The 25,726-nt window shown below is 51.9% G+C and overlaps 1 protein-coding gene across 4 annotated transcripts in view; it reads left to right on the top strand.

Moving 5' to 3' along the window:
- The window catches only part of DLG5 (discs large MAGUK scaffold protein 5), a 1,132,805-nt gene that overhangs the window by 486,731 nt on the left and 620,348 nt on the right, over nt 1-25,726 (top strand). For all 4 annotated transcript variants that reach the window (XM_085608570.1, XM_085608569.1, XM_085608568.1 and 1 more), the window contains one exon: nt 2,935-3,067. In XM_085608570.1, coding sequence (XP_085464696.1) covers nt 2,935-3,067 — 133 coding nt within the window. The remainder of the gene's footprint in view (nt 1-2,934; nt 3,068-25,726) is intronic.

The following is a 25,726-nucleotide window of genomic DNA, read 5'->3' as shown; positions in this document are numbered from 1 at the left end:
GTTTCCTTCTTTTCCGCGTGCAACGCGGATCTGGAGTGAGCGGTTCCTCTGGCCTGTTTTCAGGCCCCTTTTTAAACGCTTCGCGTCTGGAACAGTGTGTGAAGTCCTCGGGCTTTAAATCCTGTACTTCCTGTGCGCAGCAAATGTCCGCGACGGACCCGCATCTTATCTGTATTTGGTGTCTGGGCGAGCACCACCACTCCACGGACTGCAACGCCTGCCAACACCTCAAGCCGAAGTCCCGGCGGGAGAGCCGGATGAAGCTTCTTTCAGCGCGGCTGTCCCGGTCGGAGTTGTCTCGTCTCCCGGCCTCTTCAACGCAGTTCCGCCGTCGATTGCCCTCTGGGGACTGTGGTCAACGTTCACCACTTCTTGGGAAGTTGCGGAGCATGTCACCGAGGTCCTCGACCTCACTTTCATCTGTTGTCCGGGGTACTGGTCCCTGGAACATTCTGGACGTGCGCCCCCGACAGTCGTCTTCCCTCTATTCACCCTATCCGAGTGCGGGGCGACTCTGGCCTAAAAGGAAGCCTATGTCACGGCTTTGCAGGCCTCCCTTGGGTCCTCTCCCGTCCCTGGGGCGTCCTCCGGGCTTCCGCTACCTGTGGGGTCCCCGACGGACTCGCCGGTGGGTTCGCCCCCGGCGTCAAATGAGCCCTTGCCCTCCAGGGACATCGGAGATGTGGTACCGTCAAGGCACGGCCCGGCTGTTTCCCCCTCTACGATCCATATGGCGTCATCAGGGTGCAGCCCGGCTGGGTCCCCCTCTACGACCCATTGCACCCCTGCTGCGCCGCATAGTCCCGTGGGGCTCCCTGTGGCGTCGCAGGTGATTGCTGGTGCTCAAAGCCTTTCTTTGTGCACGCCTCCGCCTTCTGGGCAGGCGGCAGCCTGTCCGGAGCCGGGGTCGGCACCGTTCTGGCGCCGTTCTGGCGCCGTAGACTCGCCTCCACGCCTCGGCCTCTGCTTCTTTCTCCGGAGTCGGAGCCTATTGTGGTTGAGGCTGAGTTGGCGCCAGTGCGGTGCCGGAGCCTTGCATCCCTGGCTCCGGCGCCTTCTTCTTCGGAAGGGGGCCTTATTGTGGATCTGGCGCCGGACGAAGCCAACTCGACGTCGGATGGAGTCGAGTCGGCACCGGACAAAGCTCGATTGGCGCCTACTTAAGTAGTTTTGGCGCCGCATCGACGCCCTGTTGTTGACTCTTCTCCGGAAGCGTCTGGGGATAGTTTGGCGGCGGCCACACGCCCAGCGACGTCGGATGCCTTCTTGCCTGTAACTCCCTTAGAATATATGGATCCGGCAGGATCCCCACCTCCTCAAGAGCACCCGGCAGGCTCTTCGCCTCCTCAAGAGCCTCATCAGGACCCTATTCATCAATGGGGTTCCCCTCAGTTGGGCATTGGTCGCACCCTCACTGTCTTGGAAGGCTACTGAGGCTGGTGCAGCTTTTCTCAGAGTGGTCTCTTTGGCCACTCAGATTTTGAACATGCAAACCCCTTCAGCGCCCTTGTCTGTGGACCCTTTACTTGATGTCCTTCACCGTGGGACAGGGAATGTGGAGCCGCTTCTGTCCTTTAAGGCTTCTCTTTATGCTGCCTTTTTGGGTACCTGGGTTCGACCAGCTTCTGGTGACCCGGTGGTGTACGAGGTGTCAGAACAAATCTGGTCAAGCAAACAATGGAAAACTCATAGATGCATAGAGTATGGTAAAAGAACAGGACGAGCCTGACAAATATATAAAGGCTTCCTCTGAAGTTCTTCGAGAGCAGCATATTATTACAAAACACAGTGTTCAGTTTGCTGCATGCATTGTCAGTGAGAAATATAAACACAAAATGAATGTTATGAAGCAGCTATACAAATACAGGATTGAGTTGAGGCTTAGTGTGGCATATGCCTGGAAAACATAGTTCTGTACACCGCAGAATTATTGTTCCATTTGCATATGATTCATGTTAATGTACATAAACCAAAAATGTGCTTTAACAATTGTTATGCTGAAACCATACCTCTCCAACTGCTTAGACGACCTTTCTGGCAGTAATGCCTGCCTTACCCAGCTACTGCACCACCAGTCATTAACAAGTGGAGTCTCCTACATTTCATAATCCTATGTAATTTTGAAGGGTTCAAACTAGCCACAAACAGGCTCACTTCAGTGAAAATTCATCATCAGTGTGTTATCTAGGACGTATACCAGTTGCACACATCTGTATAACCAGTCCACAAATCATTATGTTTGTGATTGATACTCTCCTGCTGCATTGTCTTGCAAGAGGTAGGTTTTGTCCTGGAAATTCGGCAAGACCTTTCAGTTGGATCTCACTTGGACAAAAGGTAAGTAAAAAGTCCTTTAAGTGGATTTTGATTGTCTTTGTCCTTTCTCCCCCTCCTTGAGAATACAACAGAACCAACCCCATAGATTATATTGTGTGCTTTAGTCTTGGATTTTCGTAGAAACATGTGAACACATGGTGGGAAGAGTCAGTGGGATTCAGGGGTAAGACTGATGCCCAGTATGTGTAAAATGAGAAGTTTTTCTGTGCATAAATGTCTGCTGCTGCCAATCCTGAATCCATTGTTAGGGAAAGGTAGCCAAAGCTGAGATACCGACATCACTGTGAGTAATAAATAAAATTGCGATTTTAAGAGCCGAACCAGAAGGCAGATCGTATCCTCTATATTGAAAAATGGATTGGCACTTTTTAAGCTGCACAAGATGCAAGTCAAATCAGTTACCAACACAAAATATTACTGTTGCCCATATAGTTTTCTAACTTGCTGTCCTTAATCTTTTAAATTCTGTTAGCTCAGTCATTATTTCCTGGATTTGATGAGGACGCGTTTTCACAAAAATTAACTAAATTGATAAAGTATGCATAAACATTAAACATACTTTTTATTTCTCTGCTAATGGATATTCTCATTTTGCAGGCACAGAAGTACACGCCAAGCAGTGATGAACTCCCATCTCCAGAACTGCCGGAGTGGGTTCGCTTTTCACCGAAAAGGTCACATCGTCACAGTGAGATGTTCACCCCTGCACACAGTGGGGGAATGTCAGCAGGTCTGTTTTTTTGTGCCTTAATAGGAATTGTGGTATCTGACATCTGTTGCTCTCCTCTCTACTAGTCTAGCAGAGCAGTGTTCCTGGAAGGTACTGCTTTGCCAGATTACAAGTTGCCCGATGTTCCTACATTTAATAATACTGGGCAGGAACCCATGGCATGTGTGCTGATCCTTCCCTGTTAAAACCACTAGAGCAAAGGGGGCTGAGACAGGGAGCATTGCATCAGCCCATCCTAGCACGACCCACTGCCACAGCCCTGGGAAAAAATGCAACGCTTTCACCAGCCAGGCCATTCATTCCCAAACTCTCCAGACTCTACCTCACTATAGGTTCCCCCCTGTTGACATGTACCACCTGATCACAGCAGGTAGTAAATATCAGCGGATTTGTCCCTGAAAATGGAACATCGCAAATGGACTTGTATTTTCTGGCCTGTTTGTTCCCATTCCCGGGAGAGGTACTCATTAGGGTTTTATTCTTGACATGGACATGCTGTCCACGATTGTTAATTCAGACCCTGGTATCTCCCTGTCATGAATCCACCATATTCATAATGAGGGTGTAAGGGCTCATTTGCCACCCTGGGATATCTTCAAGTTTATGTTGGTACTAATTTACATTGTAGCTGCATTTGTGTACATAACCATCTCACAATTAAAGCTCTCTGGAATTATATTTTCTTTAACACTTATTTGCAAATGTTTATTATTTTGTGTTTGTGGTACTGAGAGTACATTATTGCTAGCCTAGTTTAGTCTCCCAATTGCTTTCTTTTCTTATCTACATTACCTATGTCTTGTGGTTTATCTGGTGTAGGAACTTGGCTTTTTATGTAATGCACCAAAATGAAGTATACTATGTAGAAAGTCCTGACGACCCTTATTGGCGAACAGGGCTTACATTAATAACCCCAGCTGCTCTCTTTTGTGGTAGTGTGGGCATGCAGTTTAGGCTTATCAGAGGGTAGTGCTAAGCATGTGTTGAACACACAGAATCAATAAATGAGACATACACTCTAGAAGAAACTCAAGACTAATTAGGAAAAATAAAGTGTCTTTTTATATAATTTTAGAGACCAAGATTATTGGAATCAGTTAAGTACTTTAGACGTTATCAAATTTTACTGTAGAAAAGAACAGCTGTCGGATTTGAGGCATGAACCTCTAATGCAGTAATGTTTATTGTGGCATCCTGGAAGGTGCACAAGAATGTTGAGTATATGACTTGGAGTGTTCTGTATGTTGACTATTGATGCGTGGAATGTTATTGAGTCAGTTGAGACCTATTTGTCAAGGAGACGGAGCCATGAATATGGGTGGAGTTAACTATCTTATTCAACTTACACCTTTAATTTGTGCCTTTAATGGAACCCCTCATTTTGGCGACAAGTTAAATGCGGGCAGTGGTGTACCTCTGCTGGATGCAGACTTCAAAACAAGATTCTTGTGTTAAGGGGGACTATTGTTTAAAACTCTGTGAAGTTAAAGTGGTTGCCTTGAAACTAAAGTGAGTGTGCTACTGTTTGGACTGTTGCAAAAACAACAGTTGATGGACAGAATGAAGAACAATGTCATACATTCACCCCAGTACAGAGATCTGGGCCTAAATCCATCGTTTTTTAGCTCGCCATCCCATTTCAATTTGAACCCAGCCATATGCAAATCAGTCTTGACCCTGTGCCTCATGGGAACAGTCCAGCCCGAACTGTCAAGCCAGGTGCTCCCTGGACTGGAAACAAGCATCCTAGGACCGGTTTCGGGGTTTCACCCTTCTTCAGCCAGGATAGCTTTATTCCAGTGGCATGGAGAGCACGGGACCCACGTCTGGGCATACCCTTCCCACTCGGGGTTACAAATGTAAAAACAACAGTTGATGGACAGAATGCAGAACAATGTCATACATTCACCCCAGTACACCCCAGAGACTGTTTGGACTGTGGCGGTTTCCTGTACTTTGCTGTTCGAGGATTACGTAGTGGTCAAGCTGATTGGGGCAGCTAATGGCTGTGGTGGCATCTTTTAAAATGCTGTGCTGCATCTTCCAAAGCGTGATGGCAGAGTTCAACATTCACCAAGACACGAGATCATGAGACGTGTACCTAGTTTCCTGGTGTCGACCATTGGAGTGCCTGCTAGAGTGCTGCTGGATTCAATGGCACAATCGGGTGTGACGCTTGCTGTGAGCTTGGAGTTGTACGGAACAGTGTGTTTTAAACTTGAAAATTCCAAGTTGGTACCTAGAAGGGGGGCAGACCCTGCCTGGTACTGGGGAAAAATTCCATTTCATCATAGCTTATAGTTCTTGACACATTTGAGCCAAGCAAGGATTGCTAATGTTGATTAGTATCAGAGATTTAACATTTACCAAACTACATAAGAAGACGTTTCATCAAGAATATATGGCACTACTGTAACCTTTTTCGTACTTTTACGACCCTACCTACCACTAGGACACTGAATCCAGGATTAGTTTAGAGTAGCCTTTCTGATGGATTCCTCACCTTTTGAATTACCCCTGCGCCAGCATTCCACAGAAACTGTTTCCTAGCTCTCCCACGTCGACGAGGACGTCACAGTGACACGGCTCCGCTCGCGACTCCCGTCTGACGTCATCGGAGCCACAAATAGACCTCGTCGGCGAACTGATGTCAGTTCCCTTTTTTCCGCGCCAATGACGCATATCTGTTTTCTGGGACTCTCCGTTATACTTCTTTAGTTACTTTGTTTCTGCTGTTTCCTTTGGAGTGGCAGTGCGATGGCGGCGAAGAAGTCAGGGTTTAAACCTTGTAGAGAATGTGGGGGCCATTTGTCGATCACGGAACCCCACGAAGACTATTTGTGGTGCCTCTCTTCGGACCATGACATCGATGGTTGTACCAGCTGTCGAAAGATGAACCCGAAGGCCTTGAAGGAGCGTGAGGCCAAGTTGTTCATGGCGAAGGCAAGAAAGGAGAAAAGAAGTCGAAAAAGATTGAAGTCGTAGACTTCGAATGCTTCGAAGCTGAAGAGGATGCATGATTCTCGACGTCATTCGTCAAAAGGTAGGGCTTCGAGATCGCCCTCACCGGCTCCGAGACATTGTTCTAGAAATGTAATTTCTCCATCGCCTTCTCCTTCTCCTCCAGCTTGTTCTCCGACGCCGACAGGTTCTCAGGCGCGTTCACCGATGCCGAAGGGTATTCCTGGGCCGAGATCTTACCGGCGCCAAGGGATTCTATTGAACCGGTACCAGCGACTTCTCCTGTCTTGGGCCCGATGTCACCGGTGACTTCCCGGCTTTTTGGGATACGGCTCCTTAACCATCCTTTCCTGGGCCTGGTACGTATCCATCGCAGTTCCTCAATGTGATGTATGGCATGTTTGCCAAGGCAGCCTACCCTACCAGTGCGTCTTCGGGCCCTGTGGGTCCGCTTGCATTTAATTTGAGCATTCCTCAACATTATGTCCAGGCACCTTTCATGCCTTTTATGCAGATGGCGCCGTCCTGGCACTTTCCGGCTCCAATGTTCTCGACGCCGGTCTCTCGGTCTCCGGCTCCATCTGGAGGTCGCTCCCCTTCTCGGCTTCGAAACAGCGCCGTTACCTGCGTCTGAAACTGTACGTTCACCACCGGTGCCTGTTTCGTCGGCACGCGTGTGGCGCTTGTGCCTGCTTCGAAGATGAGATCTAGGAGAGAGGCACAGAGGCTTCTTGAGGAATAGGAGTATCAGCAGGATGATCCTTCAGAAGGCAAGTGGATTAGATACTTCCCCAGAATGGAAACTTTCATCTCCAAAGGCTTTACCCTCGTAAGATGTTGCGCCTTATCATGCAGGTATTAGAAAGGCTGCTGAACTTTTAGATCTCCAGCTTCTCACTGCTGATTTCAGGCCGAATATTCTGACGGAGGTATTACATTCTCCTTCCTCTGTGGTTGAGCCTCTTTTGCCATTTAACGAGGCTTTAACTGAGCCTATTTTGGAGGTGTGGAGGAAGCCTCTTTCTGCACCTGCGGTTTCAAGCACCATAGCAAGAAGGTATAGGCCTGCTCCAAATGATCCTACATTCCTTTCAAGTCATCCTTCTCCTGAACGTTTGGTGGTGCAGGCTTCTTGTTCAAAGTAATCGACGGGATCTTTTCCCCAGACTCCTGGAGATAGGGATTAAAAAACAATTGAAACAGTTTGCTAAAAAGGTTTTCTCCTCTTCAGGTTCGGCTTTGAAATCCACCAATGCAACCTGCTTGTTGGGGAGGTATATCCATGCCTTGATTGACTCGGCAAAGTAGTTAATTCCAAAGCTGCCGGGGAATGATCGGATATCTTTTCAGGAGATTGTGGCGGATACCCAGGCAGCAGCTCGTCAGGTTATACAGTCTGGATTGAACACTTCAAGCGGCAAGAGTGATGGGCTCTTCAGTTGCTACAAGAAGGCATGCCTGGCTTACATCTTCAGGTTTCTCTCCTGATGTTCAAAATACTCTTCTTGATCTTCCCTTTGATGGTTCAAGGCTTTTTAGGGAAGAGGCTGATTCTGCGCAGCAGAGGTTTAAGGACAGTAGAGCCACGGTTGAATCTTTAGGACTCCAATCTGAATCTAGAGGATTTGGTTTTAAAAGGTATCATGGCTTTGGCAGGATGTCTTCCTTTCGAGGCTGTCAACAACCTCAGTTACAGCAGCAGAAGAACCTCCAGTACAAAACTTACAGAGGGAAGACCAGAGGTCGTTTGCGGGGTGCAGACCGTCAACTCTCCTCCTCCTCCGCCCCTGCCACTGGTGTCTCTGGAAAGCAGCCCTAGACCCCCCCATTAGGAGCATGCTGGTCCTGTAGGGGGTCGGGTGTCCCATTTTCTACAAGATTGGAAATCTATAAGATCAGACTTTTGGGTTTTGAATCTTGTGGAAAATGGGTACGCCCTTCCATTCCAGGAGTTTCCCCCCTCCTTACCCTCCTCGCCAGGGCGGGTGTTCAGAGGACCATTTGTTGCTTCTGCACCAAGAGGTTCTTGTGTTATTGCAAAAAGGTGCCATAGAGGTGGTCTCGGAGCAAGAAAGGATTCAGGAATGCTACTCCCGGTATTTTCTGATTCCCAAGAAGGATGGCAGGTTAAAGGCATATTCTAGACTTCGGGGTCTTGAATTTTTACCTCAGGCAGGAGAAATTCAAGATGTTGACCCTAGCTCAGTTTCTTTTGGCGTTGCAGCAAGAAGACCGGATGGTGTTGATCGATTTGCAGGATGCGTATTTTCACATCCCCATCCTGAAGTCGCATCGGAAGTATCTCCGTTTCATGGTAGGGTCCCAACACTACCAGTTTGCGGTCCTCCCGTTTGGACTTACTTCCGCTCCTCGAGTCTTCAAAAAGGTGATGACGGTGGTGGCAGTTCATCTCAGAAAGTCGGGAATTCCTATTTTCCCTTACCTGGACGACTGGCTGCTCAAAGCAATGTCGCCGGAGATGGTGCTTCATCATCTGCAGTTAACAGTGCAGCTGTTGTACGTTTTGGGTTTTTGGATAAATGTACCCAAGTCTCACCTGGTGCCCTCGCAGCCCAACCTGTTCATAGGGGCATTACTGGATACTACAGTGTGTCGAGCCTTTCCACCTCCGCAGAGGATTCTTGACATTCAGGAAATGATTCCCTTCTGGAATTGCGGGTAATTCGTTTGGTACTAAAGGCTTTCCTTCTGTCCCTTCGCGGTCAGTCAGTTCAGGTCCTGATGGACAACACTACCACGATGTGGTACATCAACAAACAGGGAGGTGTAGGGTCATATCGTCTCTGCAGAGAGGCTCTTCGACTCTGGTCCAGGGTTCTGGGCCATCAGATTTGTGTGTTTGCAAATCATGTGGCCGGTGTGCTGAATGGACATGCGGACAGTCTCAGTCCGGCATTACTCGGCCAATCACGAGTGGTGGCGTCATCCAGAGATAGTCCATCTTGTCTTCAAGATGTGGGGATTTCCTCGGTTGGATCTCATTGCCACTCATGAGAACGCGCACTGCCCGTCGTTCTGCAGTCTTCAGTTTCCGATGCAGGGAGCTTTGGGGGACGTGTTTCAGTTGGATTGGAGTTCACAGCTCCTTTACGCATTTCCTCCCATACCATTGATTCCTCATTCGCCAAGACCGGGCCCAAGTCATATTGATCGCCCCGGATTGGCCAAGAAGGGTGTGGTACACAGAACTACTTCACCTCTCATCGCACCCTCTGCTCCGTCTCCCTCTCAGGGCAGATCTCCTCTCGCAGGGGCAGGTTCTACACCCCCACCTCCAGAGCTTGCACCTTCATGCCTGGAGATTGAACGGGGCAACCTGAGTTTTTTCTCTCTCCCACCGGATGTGGTGGATGTTATTTTATCATCCAGGAGACACTCCACCAAATCTATTTATTCCTCTAGGTGGTCCAAATTTGTTAAATGGTGTGGAGAGAGGTCAATTGATCCTTTGAAAGCCCGTTTGTCTAACATTCTAGAGTTTTCTCTTTCTTTGGCCCAGCAGGGTGGTGCTGTGGCTACAGTAAAGGGATATTTGTCGGCTTTTCTACGTTTGCCGGACCAGCCTTCTTTATTTAAGTCCCCCATTGTTATGAGGTTAATTAAGGGCCTTACTAATAGGTTTCCTCCCACTCCTTTCATTATGCCTCTGTGGGATTTAAATCGTGTTCTTACATTCTTGGTGGGTTCTCCTTTTGAGCCTCTTCATAGTTGTCTGTTGAGGCTTCTTTCTTTCAAAACTTTCTTTCTGATCGTTATTACCTCAGCTAGGAGGGTAAGTGAGCTTCAGGCTCTTAGTTGAAAAACCTCAGTTTTTGATCATTCATGCAGAAAAGTTGGTTCTCAGAGCCAGGGCTGCTTTCCTGCCTAAGGTGGTTGGTTACCCCTTTCCACCTTGGGCAATCCATTACTTTACCTACCTTCTATCCTCCCCCCTCACCCATCCAAGGAGGAGGAGAGACTTCATAGCTTGGATCCTAAGAGGGCTGTCAGTTTCTATCTGGACAGAACCAAGGATCTGAGGCTGGACGATCAGCTCTTCGTGGGCTATGTTGGGCGAATGAAAGGCAAGGCTGTGCACAAGCGGCTCTCTCAAGGTGGATCATGTTGTGCATCAAGATCTTCTACGCCTTGGCCAAGAAGGAACCTCCTGAAGGTATCAGAGCTAAGTCGTCGTCTTCTGCTTTGGCTAGAGGTGTTCCTGTTGTTGATATTTGTAAGGCAGCAACTTGGACCTCCCTCCACACCTTTGTGAAGCATTACTGTTTGGAGTCTGAGGTTAGGAGGGACGGCCATTTTGCACGCTCTGTGCTTCAGGTTTTTTGGTATAGGTTGGTGGACACCCTCCTCCGGGAGTGGGACTGCTGTGGGATTCAATTCAAAAGATGAGGAATCCACAGGCAGATATATCCATCAGAAGAACAAGTTACTTTCCTTCGGTAACGCCTTTTCTGGTGGATACAGTGTCTGCCTGTGGATTCCTCACTGACCCACCCTCCTCCCCGTTGTCCACCTTTGTACACCAAAGGTTTTATGAATTATTTAACATAGTTGTTTCCTGTGTATTTTAAATGCCTTGTTTTGTTTATAGGGAATGCTTAATTTCATTTGCTTTTCCTATGATTCTTTATACTGTGTGTATATTTATATTGTATACTGTGTATACTTCAATTGTGATGTTGGTTTACCTGTTCGCCTCGTAGTCACGGAAAAAATGGGTGAAACTTACATCTGAAAGAAACATGTTAGTTAGATTCCTCACCTTAGAATATCCCCAGGCGTCAGACTGGATCCAGAAGATTTTTCGTCAGCAATACCCCTTGCGCGTCGCTAGGCGTCGTCTGCGGCTCCGCCTCCGTCGTTGGCATCGTGCGCCGGAATGACGTCGTCGGAGTACTTAGACGCCGCCCTCGCGCGCTGACGTCAGTTCTTCTTTTTTCCACGCCAGTAAGCGCTGATCCAGCAGAGCTACCCCTTTAGTCAATTTTTGACTAACTTTTTCGACTCTTTTTGGTCACTTCTCGACTCTGGTGCCGGTAGGATGCCTGGTTTCAAGGCCTGCGACGACTGTCACCGACTGATGTCGGTGACCGATCATCACCGCCGGTGCCTGTACTGCTTGGGCCTCGACCACGACGCGGAGTCGTGCTCCGATTGTATGGCCCTGACCTCGAAAGCTAGGCGGGAGCGGTCCCGCAAGCTTCTCGAGCTTCGCCACTCGGCTCCGCGCCCCTCTCGATCCCGGTCCAGGAGGAGGTCCAAGGATCGGTCGCGGAGCCGCACTCAACATCGTCACTCGTTTGGCTCGAAGTCTTCGGGTAAGTCGAAGCACTCCAAGAAGTCCAAGAGGCGACACCACTCTTCGGACTCCCCTCGCCGGTCGCACGACTCGGCCGAGGGTCCGGGTGGTTCCACCCCCGCGGATCCGCGGGAGCCGCAGGCGCCGCGCAAGTCCCCATACCCGCCGGTCCCTGGGACTGACGCGACGCCGGCAGAGGTCAGTGCCTTCCTCTCGGCCATGAGGAGCCGGGCCCCGCCGTCGACGCCCGCTGGCGCGCCTTCAAGCCCCGCGGACTCGAGTGGGCGACCTCGCGTGCCGGCGGCTCCGGCCCTGGCGCCGTTGGAGGCTCCGGCCCCGACGCCGCAGGTCCCCGAGGGGCCCGAGCCTGGGCCCCCATCGACGCCGGTCGACCTCGTTACGCCTCCTGCGCCGACGCCGGTACCACCCCCGACGCCGACTCCAGTCGACGTCGATCCCCGGTTCAGCCCCTGTCCGGTCCCGACGCCGATGCGGCGCCGCCCGACGCCGCATCCGACGCCGCTAGAGACACATATTGTCTATCGACCGGCTCCAATCATTCCTCCTGTTTACCAGGAATCGGATGACGGGGGCAAATGGGAGGGGTCTGACGACCCTATGGCCCTTCAAGGGCAACTTTCTCAGGACTGGGCAGATGAACTGGGGGAGGCCAGTGGATTGGATACCTCACCGGACACTGGATTCATCTCTCCTCCGACTTGTGGCTTCGGAGGAGGGTGCAGCTTTTTCTATGGTGCTGCGCAAGGCGGCCGAAGCCCTTGGGCTTGAGCTGCCTGCCGTGGCTGTGAGGACTAACATCCTCACTGAGGTGCTTCAGTCTGCCGCATGCTCCACTGAGCCTCTGCTGCAATTCAATGAGGCCCTCACTGACGTTCTGCAGGGCACCTGGTCCAAGCCCTCCACAGTCCCTCCTCTGGATAGGAACGTTGCCAGGCGCCACCGCCCTGCTCCGGGCGACCCCAGTTTTCTGTCCCAACACCCCACCCCCGAGAGTCTGGTTATCCAGGCCTCTACCTTCCAATCCTCCTTCCCGTCCGCTCCTCCGGACCGGGATTCCAAGAGACTGGAACAGTTCGGTAAGAAGCTGTTCTCCTCGCTCAGTTTGGGCCTGCGGTCTTTGAACACCGCCTGTCTCTTGGACCGTTATTCCCACTCTCTGTGGGATACGGTGGAGGACGTGCTGCCACTGTGCCCGGAGGAGGCCCGGGCGCGGCTTTCCTCGGCTCTGGCCGATGGGAGACATGCAGCGCGCCATGCAATCCGATGTGGACTCGACACTACGGACTCGCTGGGTAGGGCGATTTCTACCACGGTGGCTCTTCGACGTCACGCCGGCTCTTCGACGTCACGCCTGGCTGCGGTCCACGTCCTTTTCAGGGGATGTCCAGAGCACACTCATGGACATGCCTTTTGATGGCGCTCGCCTTTTTGGTGAGAAAGCGGACAGTGCGCTGGCTCGCTTCAAGGACTCCCGGGCTACGGCCACGTCCTTGGGCCTCTCGGCCCCGCGGCCACAAACTTCCACTTTTCTCTCCTTTCGTGGCCAAGGAAGGGGCACCTCCTCACGTCCGCCTAGCCACCGGCCGCAGAACCAGCCTGCACGCGGTCGCGGACGTGGAGGACGTGGAGGACGACGCGGTCAGTCCACATCCACCCCGGCAGCATCTGCCTCAAAGCCTTCCTAGCCCGAGCTTTCAGGCCCACTCCACGCCAGTGGGAGGCTGGGTTCGCCATCACCTGCTCCACTGGCATACCATTACTTAGGACAGGTGGGTGCTGCAAATCGTCCGAAGGGGCTACTCCCTCCCCTTCGAGACGACCCCTCCAGCCATGCCACCGCAGCACCACCGTATCTCGGGGGATCATTTGAATCTTCTACAAGAGGAAGTTTCGGCCCTCTTGTCCAAGGAGGCCGTCGAGCGCGTTCCGAGCCCAGAAGTAGGTTGTGGTTGTTATTCCCGCTACTTTCTGGTTCCCAAGAAGGGCAAAGGAGGCCTACGCCCTATCTTGGACCTCAGGAACGTCAATGCCTTCCTCAGGAAGGATCGGTTCAAAATGTTGACTTTGGCTCAGGTTCTAGCTGCCCTAGACCCTGGAGACTGGATGGTAGCGTTGGACTTGCAGGACGCATATTTCCATTTCCCCATCCTGCCGGCCTACCGGCGTTACCTGCGGTTCACGGTGGGTCAGGAGCACTTTCAGTTCACCGTGCTCCCCTTCGGCCTTACCAGTGCCCTTCGGGTGTTCACGAAAGTGATGGTGGTGGTCGCAGCTCATCTGCACAGATCAGGGGTTCCAGTCTTCCCCTATCTCGACGACTGGTTGTTGAAGGCGGGCTCGCCCCAGACAGTCGTCTCCCACCTCCAGACTACGGCGGATCTCCTGCATTTGCTAGGGTTTTCCATCAACGTGCCAAAGTCACACCTGAGCCCCTCTCAGAAGCTCCTCTTCATCGGAGCGGTTCTCGATTCGGCGCTGTTCCGGGTTCATCCACCGGAACAGCGGGTCCGGGATATACAGGCCCTGATTCCCATCTTTCGGCCTCTATCCTGGGTTTCGGTCAGGCTAGTGTTGCGGCTTCTGGGGCTGATGGCCTCCTGCATCCTACTAGTGCATCACGCCAGGCGGCGCATGCGGGCTCTGCAGTGGGACCTGAAGTTCTGTAGTAGGGGATCTCTGTGTATAGTCATAATCTATGAATAGTCCCGCCCATGTGCGGGGACCCCGGAGCAATCAAAATATCTCTTAAGCTGTCCTGCATTTGCAAACCTGCAAAGACACTTAAGAGACAGACAAAATAATACAGCCTAATAACAATATGGTTGCACTGGCCAGCACTTCCTCTGAAGTGAACACAAAAGCCAAAATAAAGTTTAAATGTCATTTTTATTCACATCTGACATGTTCCTTTATTGTATCACACTCTCTTCACCAAAATCCCTTTAAACAATAGAGAGGAAGGGGTGGACAGACAAGCCCTATAGGCTGTCATTATGTGTCTGCTAAAAGGATACCGTGCCTTTAAGGAACTCTCCAGAGACCCCCGGTATTCCAGGATGCACAGCCAAAGCAAGTTACTTTCAGTTCTTTTTTCCGGCTCCTGCTAGCCGGACCCGGGAGCATTGAGCTCTACCCTTTTGGGTGGATATTGGACTAAAATTGTTTTTTGAAGAATAAAAGTTTGTTCATTCTGTAGGAGAGTAGGGTCTGCTTTCTATGTTCACCCCCACTTTTTGCTTTTGCTTTACTGGTTTTCGACTTAGATGTGGCTGTGGGCCTGCTAATCAGACCCACAGCCCTGCTGTTCTCTCTCTAAATTAATACTATGTACTTTAGGTGCATAACCCATTTGGATAGGATCAACTTATTGGCCCCTGTACAGTGTACCCTAGGTACCCAGGGCATAGGTGTACCCTAGGCCTACCAGGGGCTGCAGCATGTATTATGCCACCCCTGGCCTGGCCTTCCATTTTGACACAACTGGCTGATCACTCAGCTGGGGCAAGGTCGTGTAATCACCCCTTGCTTAGGTGTAGTATTCCTATACCTAACTTACATATAGACACATGTGCACCTATCAGTCACTCCTATGGCAGGCCTTAACAATCCTGGAGGCAGAGTGCTTGGTAACATGTGAGATGGTGCCCTAGCATGAGCTGAGCCTGTCTGCAGCTTTCGGAACCATGTCCTTATAGCTGTTCTATGATATTACCTACCATATACTCTTAAAGTGCCTTATAATCTTAAACGGTTATGGTGACTATGGTTTGGCTTTATCGAAACATGTCGTGTAAGGTGTCTAACACTGTGGAATAATACCCCCATACCATTTCTGGACATGAGGATATTATTCCCCCCTTCTAGAGGGAAAGACATGTTAAAATCATACTTCACTGTTATCCTCTGACCAAAGCCTCAGCATCACAAAATGGATGCTGCTGCCACGACACAAGTCTGACCTCCTGCTGCTGGGAGTGATCCCAGCCAGGGAGGCCTGGACAATAGGTTTCCTGCTTGGGGAGGTGCTAGCACCTCCCCAGACAGCCTTTAGTGTATTGGGGCAGGGTGGGCTGAAAGGAATGAGACATGCCTGGGGCACACAAGGTGTTCCTTGCATAGTCCAGTTCAAACCGGCGCTGGGGCACTCCAGCCCCAGCTCTGGCGCGAAACTGGACAAAGGGAAGTGGGTGTAACCACCCCCTCCCAGGTCCCACCCATAAGGCGTGACCTAGCAGGTATCCCAGCCCCCCAGATTAGTATAAGAGTGGGAGTTGGGCCTCAAGACTTTAGATTATCCTGAACCTGCAAACTTGAACAGAAACTCTGGACCTTCGACATTCGACGAAAGAAGAAGACTGAAGAATCTCCCTTGTGGCCAAGGAGTGGCTACCCTGTGCAAACAGGCACCATCAAGAGACTACCCTTTGCTTTGCTAAAAGTTCTACGAGGGACCGACTGCAGAGCCCGACCAGAGCCTTGACTTCCAGACTTCTCCGACCCTGATCCACATCCACAGCAGAGCTGAGATCCGTGGAGGCGACGAGAGACGTGGGACCGGCTACCTGGGAAAAGTGGCTAGTATCTTCAAGCGCAGCTTCTGAGGCACCCTCGAAGTTGTGCACCGGGGATTGAGAAGCCCCAACCCCAAGCACCATCTGCACCAAAGACCAGCCCCCCACACTCCACGAGTCCTGCGTGGGGCCCTTCTGCATTTTCCTGCTTGCCGCGTCTGTCCGGTTGCTTGCCCGCTGGCTAGTGGCCTTTGTGACGACGCACCCCGTAATCTTCAGCGCTGGTTTGGCTCCTCCAGACTGGCTCCTGCTCCTTTGAAAAAGAGAAGCATCCCAGACCTTCCTGGTCTGCACCAGAAGCAAGTCCTCCGTTCTGCGTGGGTTCCGCTTGCCAAGGCTTGGTGTGTCCTAGTCCAACTTCGACGCCGCCGACAGCAAGAGCCTTTGTGGGACAGCTCGCCTCCTGGTCCTGGTCGTCCTCGACGCTTCCTGGTCCTCGTGGCTGCAGCGACAAGCTTCACCTTCACCTGCAATCTTCACGACATCGCCTGGTTCCTTCCTGGTTTCACGTGGTCACTGGCTAGTGACCTTGACCCTGTCCCTTCTGCTTGCAGGTCTCCTCTCTTCTTGATCCCAGCCTTGGGATCCACCGGACACTCTTCACTGACTGCCTGTCAGCATCTTTCTTCAGGCACCCATAGGAGTCGACGACGAAGCCCGACGCAACTTCACCCCTATGCACCCGCAGCCTGTGGGCTAGGAAACTTGGGTACTCCGGTGCTCATCAGGATAGTGACTATCCTAGTGTCTAGTTTTCCAGTCTCGACTTCCTAGCTACTCCGGAAGTGTCCTAAATCTATCTATTTCTAAACTGTACTATTGCTAGTGACTTTTACGCATTACGCGTGAGTGTTTCCACTCTGCACCTGAATCCCGTGGGCCTCCCACTTCCTAACCTTTGGTAGTATAGTGTAGCCCCAGCGATTCTCTAGGCCTAGGCCTATCCTATTTCCGTGACAGTGGTCCTTATACCACTTACTTAGTATATGGTTTGCGTGGCCCCTAGGGCCTAACTGTATTACTTACCTGTGTGACTTAATGTATGCATAAATAAGACTGTGTTGTACTTACCTCTAATCTCATAAAGAGTGCTGAGGGTTTGACTAGAATAAATACACTTTATTTTATATATATATCTGTTGTGGTGTCCTTTCATTTGGTATTCAAGGGATTATATATGGTATCACAGCTGGCTTCACATGCCATTCAGAGTTTAGCCTAAGACTGCTCTTGTCTATGCTACCACTAGGATAGCTGGTCTATAAGGTTGACTTTACAACCAATCACCATAAGGGTATTTGGACTGATATAAGGTGTACACTAGTACTAGTGACATCATACATCAGGCCAACTTCTCACACATTCGACGTCTAGAGCCTTTCTCTGCTGCATCCTGTAGTTTGGTGCAGTTTGACCCACTCTTAGCATGGATTTATTTGATAAATGCCCTGAGTGTGGGAGGAAAATGGTCAAGACGGACCCACATGATGTCTGTATTCTCTGCTTATCATCTTCACATGTCCCTGCTACATATGACATCTGCAAGACCTTCTCCAAGAGGACCCTGAGGGACAGAGAGAAGATTCGCCTTCAGGGACAGGAGAAGCAGAGAACAGGTGGGGCTTCTGGGCATGGAGGATCTCCTTCCCCATCCTCTGCCCATGCTTCAGCCACTGGAGGGACCTCCGGGCAGAAAAAGGAGCAGAAACGACGGCTACCGGCCGGAAGATCCCGTTCGACGTCGAGGACGACGACGTCGACGGCGAGAGGTACAGCACCGGTGTGTTCGCCGTCGATCCAGGGCTCTGGATCTCGGCGTCCTCGTCGTTCGACGTCGAGAGAGGGGCCGGCGAGACCTCGGACTAGGTCGCCGTCGAAGGCTTCACAGTCGACGTCGACACACCATCGACGTCGTACTGAGCCCCGCAGACAGCGCCGCTCGCCGTCGAGGCGAGCCCGCTCGCCCCCTTCGCCGTCGACTCATAGATCGACGACATCGACGCGGAGCCACCGGCGACGGACGTCGAGTCGAAGGAGATGGCCGTCGAGGCGAAGGAGATCGCCGTCGAGGTGAAGGAGATCGCCGTCGAGGCGACATCGCTCAACGTCGACGTCGAGAGGCTCGCCGTCGAGACGAAGCTCGACGTCGAGGAAAGGCAGGGGACGCCGTTTGCATTCAGCGGCGAGGAGAAGCCGTACGAGGTCGACGCACGGTTCGACGTCAAGGACTGGTGACACTTCTTCAGTGATTACGATATCCAGTCGTGGATCTAGGAGAGGAGGATACTCTCCTCGTTCACTTCGGCCTCTTCACGGGGTAGACCCGCAAAGAAGAGAAGGGTGGACGGAAGTCCGGACAGGGCTAGTCCGGGTTCTCCTGCAAGGAGTGATGGACGGAGAGAGTCGCCAATGGACCCGCTGCCACTGCCTCTACCGCGACCGCAACCTCAGCCTCAGAAGCATCCTACGCCTCCTTCTCCTCCTCCTCCACCTGACCCCCGGCTCCCGGTGGCGCCACCTCCGCTGCCACCGCCTCTGGTGCCACAGCTCCCGCCTTCTCCTCGGCGGCCAGTGGCTCCTAAGAGACTGAGATCACGCTCTAGATCGCGCCGGAGGTCACGGAGCAGACACAGATCGTCCACTCACACAAGGCATGGACGACGGAGGTATAGATCTTGCTCCAGAGGCACGAGGTATTCGGACTCTTCTGGCACTGGACGGCTTTCCCCCACGTTATCGGAAACACCGCCTACTAGAATCTCGCCAGTGGATGATATTGCCACTTTCCAAGATGTTCTGATGAGAGGGGCGGCAAAATTGGGAATCTCAGTGACAGTACCAGTTCCCCCTACCTCTGTGATATTCGAGACATTACACAAGGCGCATCTATCACGCCCCCTCCTCCCTTTGGTTCCAGGTCTGGAGGAACCAGCCATGGAGGTCTTCTTGACACCGGCCGTGGTGAAGTCTGCTCCCTCAAGGTTGCAAAAGAAGTACAGGGCCCCTGATTCGGACCCGGCGTTCCTCAGGGTGGACCCTCCCCCGGACTCTGTCATTGTGGTTGCGGCTAGGAAGCAACATGCCACGTCGCCCTCTTCAACAGCTCCTCCGGATAAGGAGAGTCGCAAGATGGACTCCTTGGGTAGGAGGATGTGCTCTACGTCGGCCACGACTATGAAGGCTGCTAGCGCCTCCGCTCTGCTGGGTCGCTATGACCGATCGTTATGGGACTTCCTGCAACAGTTTGCTGACTCCCTGCCTAGGGATAAACGGGAAGACTTCCAGGAGGTGTTGAATGAGGGTATGATGGTCTCCAACCAGATCATCAGTGCAGCGGGGATGTGTCATTGCTGGCGGCCCATGGGTACTGTCATGGAGTACACATGAGGAGACATTCCTGGCTGAGACTTACCTCTCTAAAGCCTGAAGCGCAGCAAAAGATTGCTAACTTACCTTTCTCTGGCACGACGTTGTTCGGGTCTCATGCGGATGACGAAATGGCCCGCATGAAGGCCGAAGCAGAAACCCTGAAAGCCGTGGGGTTGGAAAAACCCAAGGAACAGAAGAGATCATTCCGTTCCTATGGCAGGCGTTATTCTAAACAACGCGGCCAAGGGCGTCAGTCTGGTCAACAACAACACCAGCAACAACAACAGTTCTCGAGGCAGTCCTTTCAAAAGCGCCAGAGGGGCAGAGGACAGCATCAATCCTCGTCGGGGAACAAAGGCCCGGCCGGGTTGAAGCCCTCAAAGGTCACTTCCCCCCACCGGAGCGGGTAACGGACGAGGGGGAAGTATTCAATACTACCTGGCAGAGTGGAGAACAATAACTCAGGACAGGTGGGTGCTGAATATTGTTTGCAATGGGTACAGTCTTCGTTTCACCAGCCCGCCTCCACAGGTCCCACCAGTGCACTCTCCCTACATGGTGCGAGAGCTCCAGTGGGAGGCGGACATTCTGTTAAAGAAGAAGGCGATAGAGACTGTTCCTTTGAGGCAACAAGGAAAAGGTCTTTACTCAAGGTTCTTTCTCGTCAGAAAAAAGGACAAGAACGAGTTCAGGCCTATTCTAGATCTGCGTCAAGCAAACAAGTGGATCCGCAGAGAAAAGTTCCGTATGTTGTCCCTGCATCAGATTTACCCTCAGTTGCATCGAGGAGACTGGCTGTGCGCCATAGATCTGCAGGACGCTTACTTTCATGTGCCGATCGCACAAAAGCATCGCAAGTTCCTGAGGTTTCTGGTAGGCAACAACCATTACCAGTATACAGTACTCCCGTTTGGTCTGAAGTCGGCACCAAGGACGTTCTCCAAGTGCATGGCAGTGGTGGCAGCACACTTGCGGAAGAACAAAGTGTTTGTGTATCCCTACCTGGACGATTGGCTGATCAAAGCTTCCACGTACCAGGAAGCCCAGTGTCATTTCAACAGGACAGCTGCCTTGCTTCATCGCCTGGGACTGCACATCAACATGACTAAGTCAGTGCCGATCCCTGTGCAGTGTCTCCAGTACTTGGGGGCCTCAGTCAATACTTTGAACGCAAGCGTGTGTCCTTCGGAGGAGAGACGCTTATCTATCCGTTGGAAGGCCCTGCACCTCCTCTCAGCCCACTCTCCTGCAGTGAGGACGGTGGCCTCTTTACTGGGGTCGATGGCTTCATGCATCTTTCTCACCCCCAATGCACGTCTGCATACGAGGCCTCTGCAGGAATGTCTGGAGGATCAATGGGACCAGAGGCGGGGGCGTTGGGAGGACAAGATTCATCTGTCCCAACACGCTCTACAGTCTCTGAAATGGTGGTGCTCCTCAGATAATGTCTGCAACGGGACTCCCTTTCACAAGGATATTCCGGTCCAGACCATAGTGACCGATGCGTCTCTCCATGGCTGGGGAGCGCATTCGGGCCCCCTTCAGATTCAGGGGATATGGTCACAGACTGAGATGACTTACCACATCAACTTTTTGGAACTCAGAGCAGTACACTTGGCCCTGAAGGCGTTCCATCCCTCCTTCAAGACGAACTCCCTGCTAGTTCAGACGGACAATACTACTACCATGTATTACCTCAACAAGCAGGGGGGCTCCCGTTCACGCACGCTGTCTCGGGAGGCACAGACGATCTGGAATTGGCTGGTGGCCAGGAACCTAACGATCACGGCAACCCATCTGCTGGGAGTGCAGAATGCCCAAGCCGATGCGCTCAGCAGGCTCGTTCAAGAAAATCACGAGTGGGTGCTAAACGACGACGTGCTAAGAGACGTCTTCGCAGAGTGGGGCACTCCGGATATCGATCTGTTCGCTACGGCAGAAAACAGCAAATGCCGCAACTTCGCGTCCAGGTACTACCAACCAGGGACACTGGGGAATGCACTATGGATCAGCTGGTCGAACAGCTTTCTCTACGCCTTTCCACCCATTCCCCTGATTCCGGCGGTGCTGATCAAGCTGTCGCAATCCAGAGCCAGGATGATCCTGATTGCTCCGGAGTGGCCGAGGCAATGGTGGTTCACCGACCTTCTTCACCGGTCTGTTCTACCACACCGGCGCCTGCCGTGTCGGCCGGACCTTCTCACGAAATTCGGAGGACAGATGGTTCACCCCAATCTCTCGTCCTTGAGTTTGGCAGCATGGCTCCTGAGCTAGTACAGTATGGACACTTGAACCTACCTCAGGACTGTATGGAGATCTTGAAAGAGGCGAAGAGACCGTCTACGAGGACTTCTTACGCCTATAAGTGGAAGAGATTCTGCTTATGGTGCACGGCAAAGGACATTGACCCTACATCCTGTAAAGAAGATGTTATTCTGCCGTATCTGCTGCAGTTAGCTCAATCTGGGCTTAACTTTCAGTCTATTAAAGTTCATCTCGCAGCTTTGACTGCGTATAGAAAGGGCCCTTCCCAAACCTCATTTTTTCAAATCCCTGTGATTAAGGATTTTTTGGAGGGTTTGCGTAAGGTGTTTCCCCCTGTTAGACGACCTTCTCCACCATGGGAATTGAACGTGGTGTTGTCCAGATTAATGAGGGAGCCTTTTGAGCCTATTCATAAGGCTTCTCTGCAGCATTTGTCCTGGAAGGCTGCCTTCCTTGTGGCCATTACATCGGCCAGGAGAGTAAGTGAGATTCAGGCCCTGTGTTGTCAAGAGCCGTATACTGTATTCCATGCTTCAAAAGTGGTAATGCGTACTCATCCTAAGTTTTTACCTAAAGTGATATCTGATTTCCATGTAAATCAAATGATAACTTTGCCTACATTTTTTCAGCATCCTTCCTCTCCTGCGGAGAGGTCTCTGCATTCCCTAGATGTGCGTAGAGTGTTGAAATTCTACCTAGATAAGACAAAAGACATCCGCAGGTCGGATCAACTGTTTGTAAATTACGGTTCGGTAAGAACTGGTCTAGCTACCTCGAAACAGTCCATCTCCAGATGGATTGTGTCCTGTATTCAGCTCTGTTATCAGAAAGCTAATAAGACGTTAGGGGGTAAGCCTACAGCGCATTCGACTAGGGGCAAAGCAGCGACTACAGCTTTTCTGAGGAATGTTCCAATCGCTGACATTTGTAAGGCTGCCACCTGGAAGTCGGTCCATACGTTTACAAAGCATTACTGCCTGGACTCTGATGCTAGGGCAGATGCGCAGGTTGGACAGGCTTCGCTGAGGAATTTGTTTGCACAGTAATTTGTTGGTGTTCGGTTTTTACTCCACCGCTGTTTCTTGGTTGGGATGGGCTTGCCATTCTCTTCATAGATTATTACTATACACAGAGATCCCCTACTACAGAAGGGGTAGTTTCTTACCTGTAACTCCAGTTCTGTAGTAGGGGTATCTCTGTTATAGTCATAAGCGACCCTCCCTCCTCCCCGGTGGAGTAAACTGACAGTTTCTGATGGATACATCTGCCAGTGGATTCCTCACCTTGTGAATATCCCCTGCGCCAGCATTCCACGGAACTTTTCTTCCCCAGCATTCCACGTCGACGTGGGCGACGTCACAATACATCGGCTCCGCACGCGACTCCGTGCGACGTCATCGGAGCCATAAGAAGCCCACGTCGGCGTGATGACGTCAGTTCCCTTTTTTCCGCGCCGTCGACGCGCAACGGTTTTTTCCCAGTGCTCTCTAGATACTTTGTAGTCTAGTGGTGTATTCTTGTTAAAATCGGTATGTCTTCGACGAGGAAGTCGGGCTTTAAGCCCTGTAGGGAGTGCGGAGGCCTGATGTCCATGACGGATCCGCATCAGAATTGTTTATGGTGTCTCTCCTCTGATCATGATGTGGATGAGTGCGGGTGCTGTAGGAGCATGAATCCTAAAGCACTGAAGGAGAGGAAGACCAAACTCTTCATGAAGAAGATCGGTGAGGAGAAGAGAGGGAGGAAAAAGGAGAAGTCCAGGCGGGAGTCTTCGACTTCGAGGTCGTCGAAGTCGAAGAAGCACCATAAGAAGAGGAAGCATTCTTCTCGGCGTCGGTCCTCGAAGTCTAAGAGGTCGAGGTCGGCTTCGCCTCGTCGACGTCAGAGCAAGGTCTTGTCTCCTTCGCCTTCTCCGGATAAGTCTTCGAAGTCTCCCTCTCCGAAGCGGACTCTGGCTCGTTCCCCGACGCCGTCGCCGGCGCCGTCCAAGGCTTCGACTCCGGGTCGGGTGGAATCTGATGTGGAGCAGGAGCAGGAAGAGTCTGTCCCGGTGCCTGATGACTCCGCTGTTCCGGTGGAGGATTCGGAGGAGCCGACGCCGGTGGCTCCACAGGAGGATACAGGGGCAGTTCCTTATCCCCAATTCCCGGCTCCAGGTACGGATCCTTCGGGATTTCTGAATGCCATGTATGGCATTTTTCAGAGAGCATCCTTCCCATCCGGAGCACCAGCAGGTCCCGTGGGTCCGATGGCGTTTTCTCTGGGAGTGCCGCAGCAATACGCTCAGGCTCCTTTTCTGCCTTTTATGCCGATGGCGCCTTCTTGGCAGTTTCCGGCGCCGGTTGGGAATCCGGCTCGACCTCGGATGGATGGTCAATCTTCGGAGCCTTCTTTGACGCCGAGGCCGGCTCCATCGACGCCGCATCCGGCGCCGTCGACTCCACCTGTAGCGCCTCCGACGCCGATGCCTTTGGCTCCACCGACGCCGCGTACGACGTCGACGACGCCGGCTCCCCGGAATCGATCGAGGCGTGAGGCCCAAAGGGTTTTGGAGGAGGAAAGATTTCGTGCTGAGGTGGAAGAAGGTGAGGTCGACTCTTCTTCGGATGAGTTTGGAGGTATAGAGGTAGCAAGTGGTTTGGATACCACCCCGGAGTGGGAGCATGCTTCTTCAAGGTCTTCTCCACCGCAGGAATTGGCGCCCTACCATGTTGTGATCAAGAAGGCCGCGGAGTTGTTAGATCTGCAGCTGCCCTCTGTGGAGTACAAGTCCAATCTGCTCACAGAGGTGTTGCACTCCCCGACGTCGGCTTCGGAGCCTTTGCTACCTTTCAATGAGGCTCTCTTGGAACCAGTGTTGGAGGTGTGGAAGAAGCCTCTATCAGCTCCAGCAGTTTGCAGGCAGGTGGCAAGGAGATACAGGGTTGCGCCAGGAGACCCGGATTTTTTATCCGCGCATCCTTCTCCGGAGAGCCTAGTGGTGCAGGCTTCATGTTCTAAACATGCTTCGGGTGCTTTCCCCCAATCTCCTGCTGATAGGGAGTCAAAGAAAGTTGATCAGGCAGCCAAAAAGTCTTTCTCCTCAGGAAGTATGGCGTTGAAGTCATCAAATGCTACGTGCTTGCTGGGGCGTTATGTTCATGCCCTGATGGACTCTATAAAAACTCTGGCCCCTAAGTTACCTGAGGGGGATAAGTCGTCCTTCATGGAGGTTGTGGCGGACACTCAGGCAGCTGCCAGGCAGGTGATCCAGTCTGGGCTGGATACGGCGGACTCTGTGGCGAGGATTATGGGGTCGTCCATTGCCGCAAGGAGACAAGCTTGGCTCCGTTCCTCAGGGTTTTCTGCAGATGTCCAGGCCACGCTGGTGGATCTGCCCTTTGATGGACAAAAGTTGTTTGGGGAGAAGGCAGATTCTGCTCTTCAACGTTTTAAGGACAGTAGGTTAACGGCGAAGTCCTTGGGTCTGCAGGTTCCTGTGAGAGGTTCAACTTTCCGTAAGGCTAGGGGATTCGGAAGGTCATCCTTTCGCTCCTTCCGACAGCCACAACAACAGCAGCAACAACAGCAGCAAAATCCCCTCTATCGTTCCTATAGAGGGAAGCAAAGGGGTCGGAGAGGTTCTGGTCGTAACCCCTCTTCTTCCTCCTCCTCCTCTGCTCCAAATGAGGCTTCAGGGAAGCAGCCCTAGATCCCCCATCCCGGATCATGTAAGACCTGTGGGGGGTCGGGTGTCCTACTTTCTACGGGGTTGGAAATCTGTTACAACCGACCTTTGGGTTTTGAACCTCGTAGAGACTGGGTACGCCCTTCCCTTTCGGGAGTTTCCTCCCCCTTACCCTCCTTGCCAAGGTTATTGCTCGGAGGACCACCTGCTTCTCCTGCAGAAAGAAGTTCAAGCTTTGTTTCAGAAGGGCGCAATAGAGGTGGTTCCGGAGCAGGAAAGGGGTCAGGGATGCTACTCCCGGTATTTCCTGATCCCCAAGAAGGACGGCAGATTGCGTCCGATTCTGGACCTCAGAATCTTGAATTTTTACCTGAAACAGGAGAAGTTCAAGATGCTGACCCTTGCGCAGGTTCTTCAAGCGTTGCAGCAAGGAGACTGGATGGTGTCGCTCGACTTGCAGGACGCGTACTTCCATGTCCCAATCCTGA

The sequence above is a fragment of the Triturus cristatus genome, chromosome 1_2 (genome assembly GCF_964204655.1).
Source record: "Triturus cristatus chromosome 1_2, aTriCri1.1, whole genome shotgun sequence".
Taxonomy (NCBI): domain Eukaryota; kingdom Metazoa; phylum Chordata; class Amphibia; order Caudata; family Salamandridae; genus Triturus; species Triturus cristatus.
This window is presented reverse-complemented; position numbering and strand designations above follow the sequence as displayed.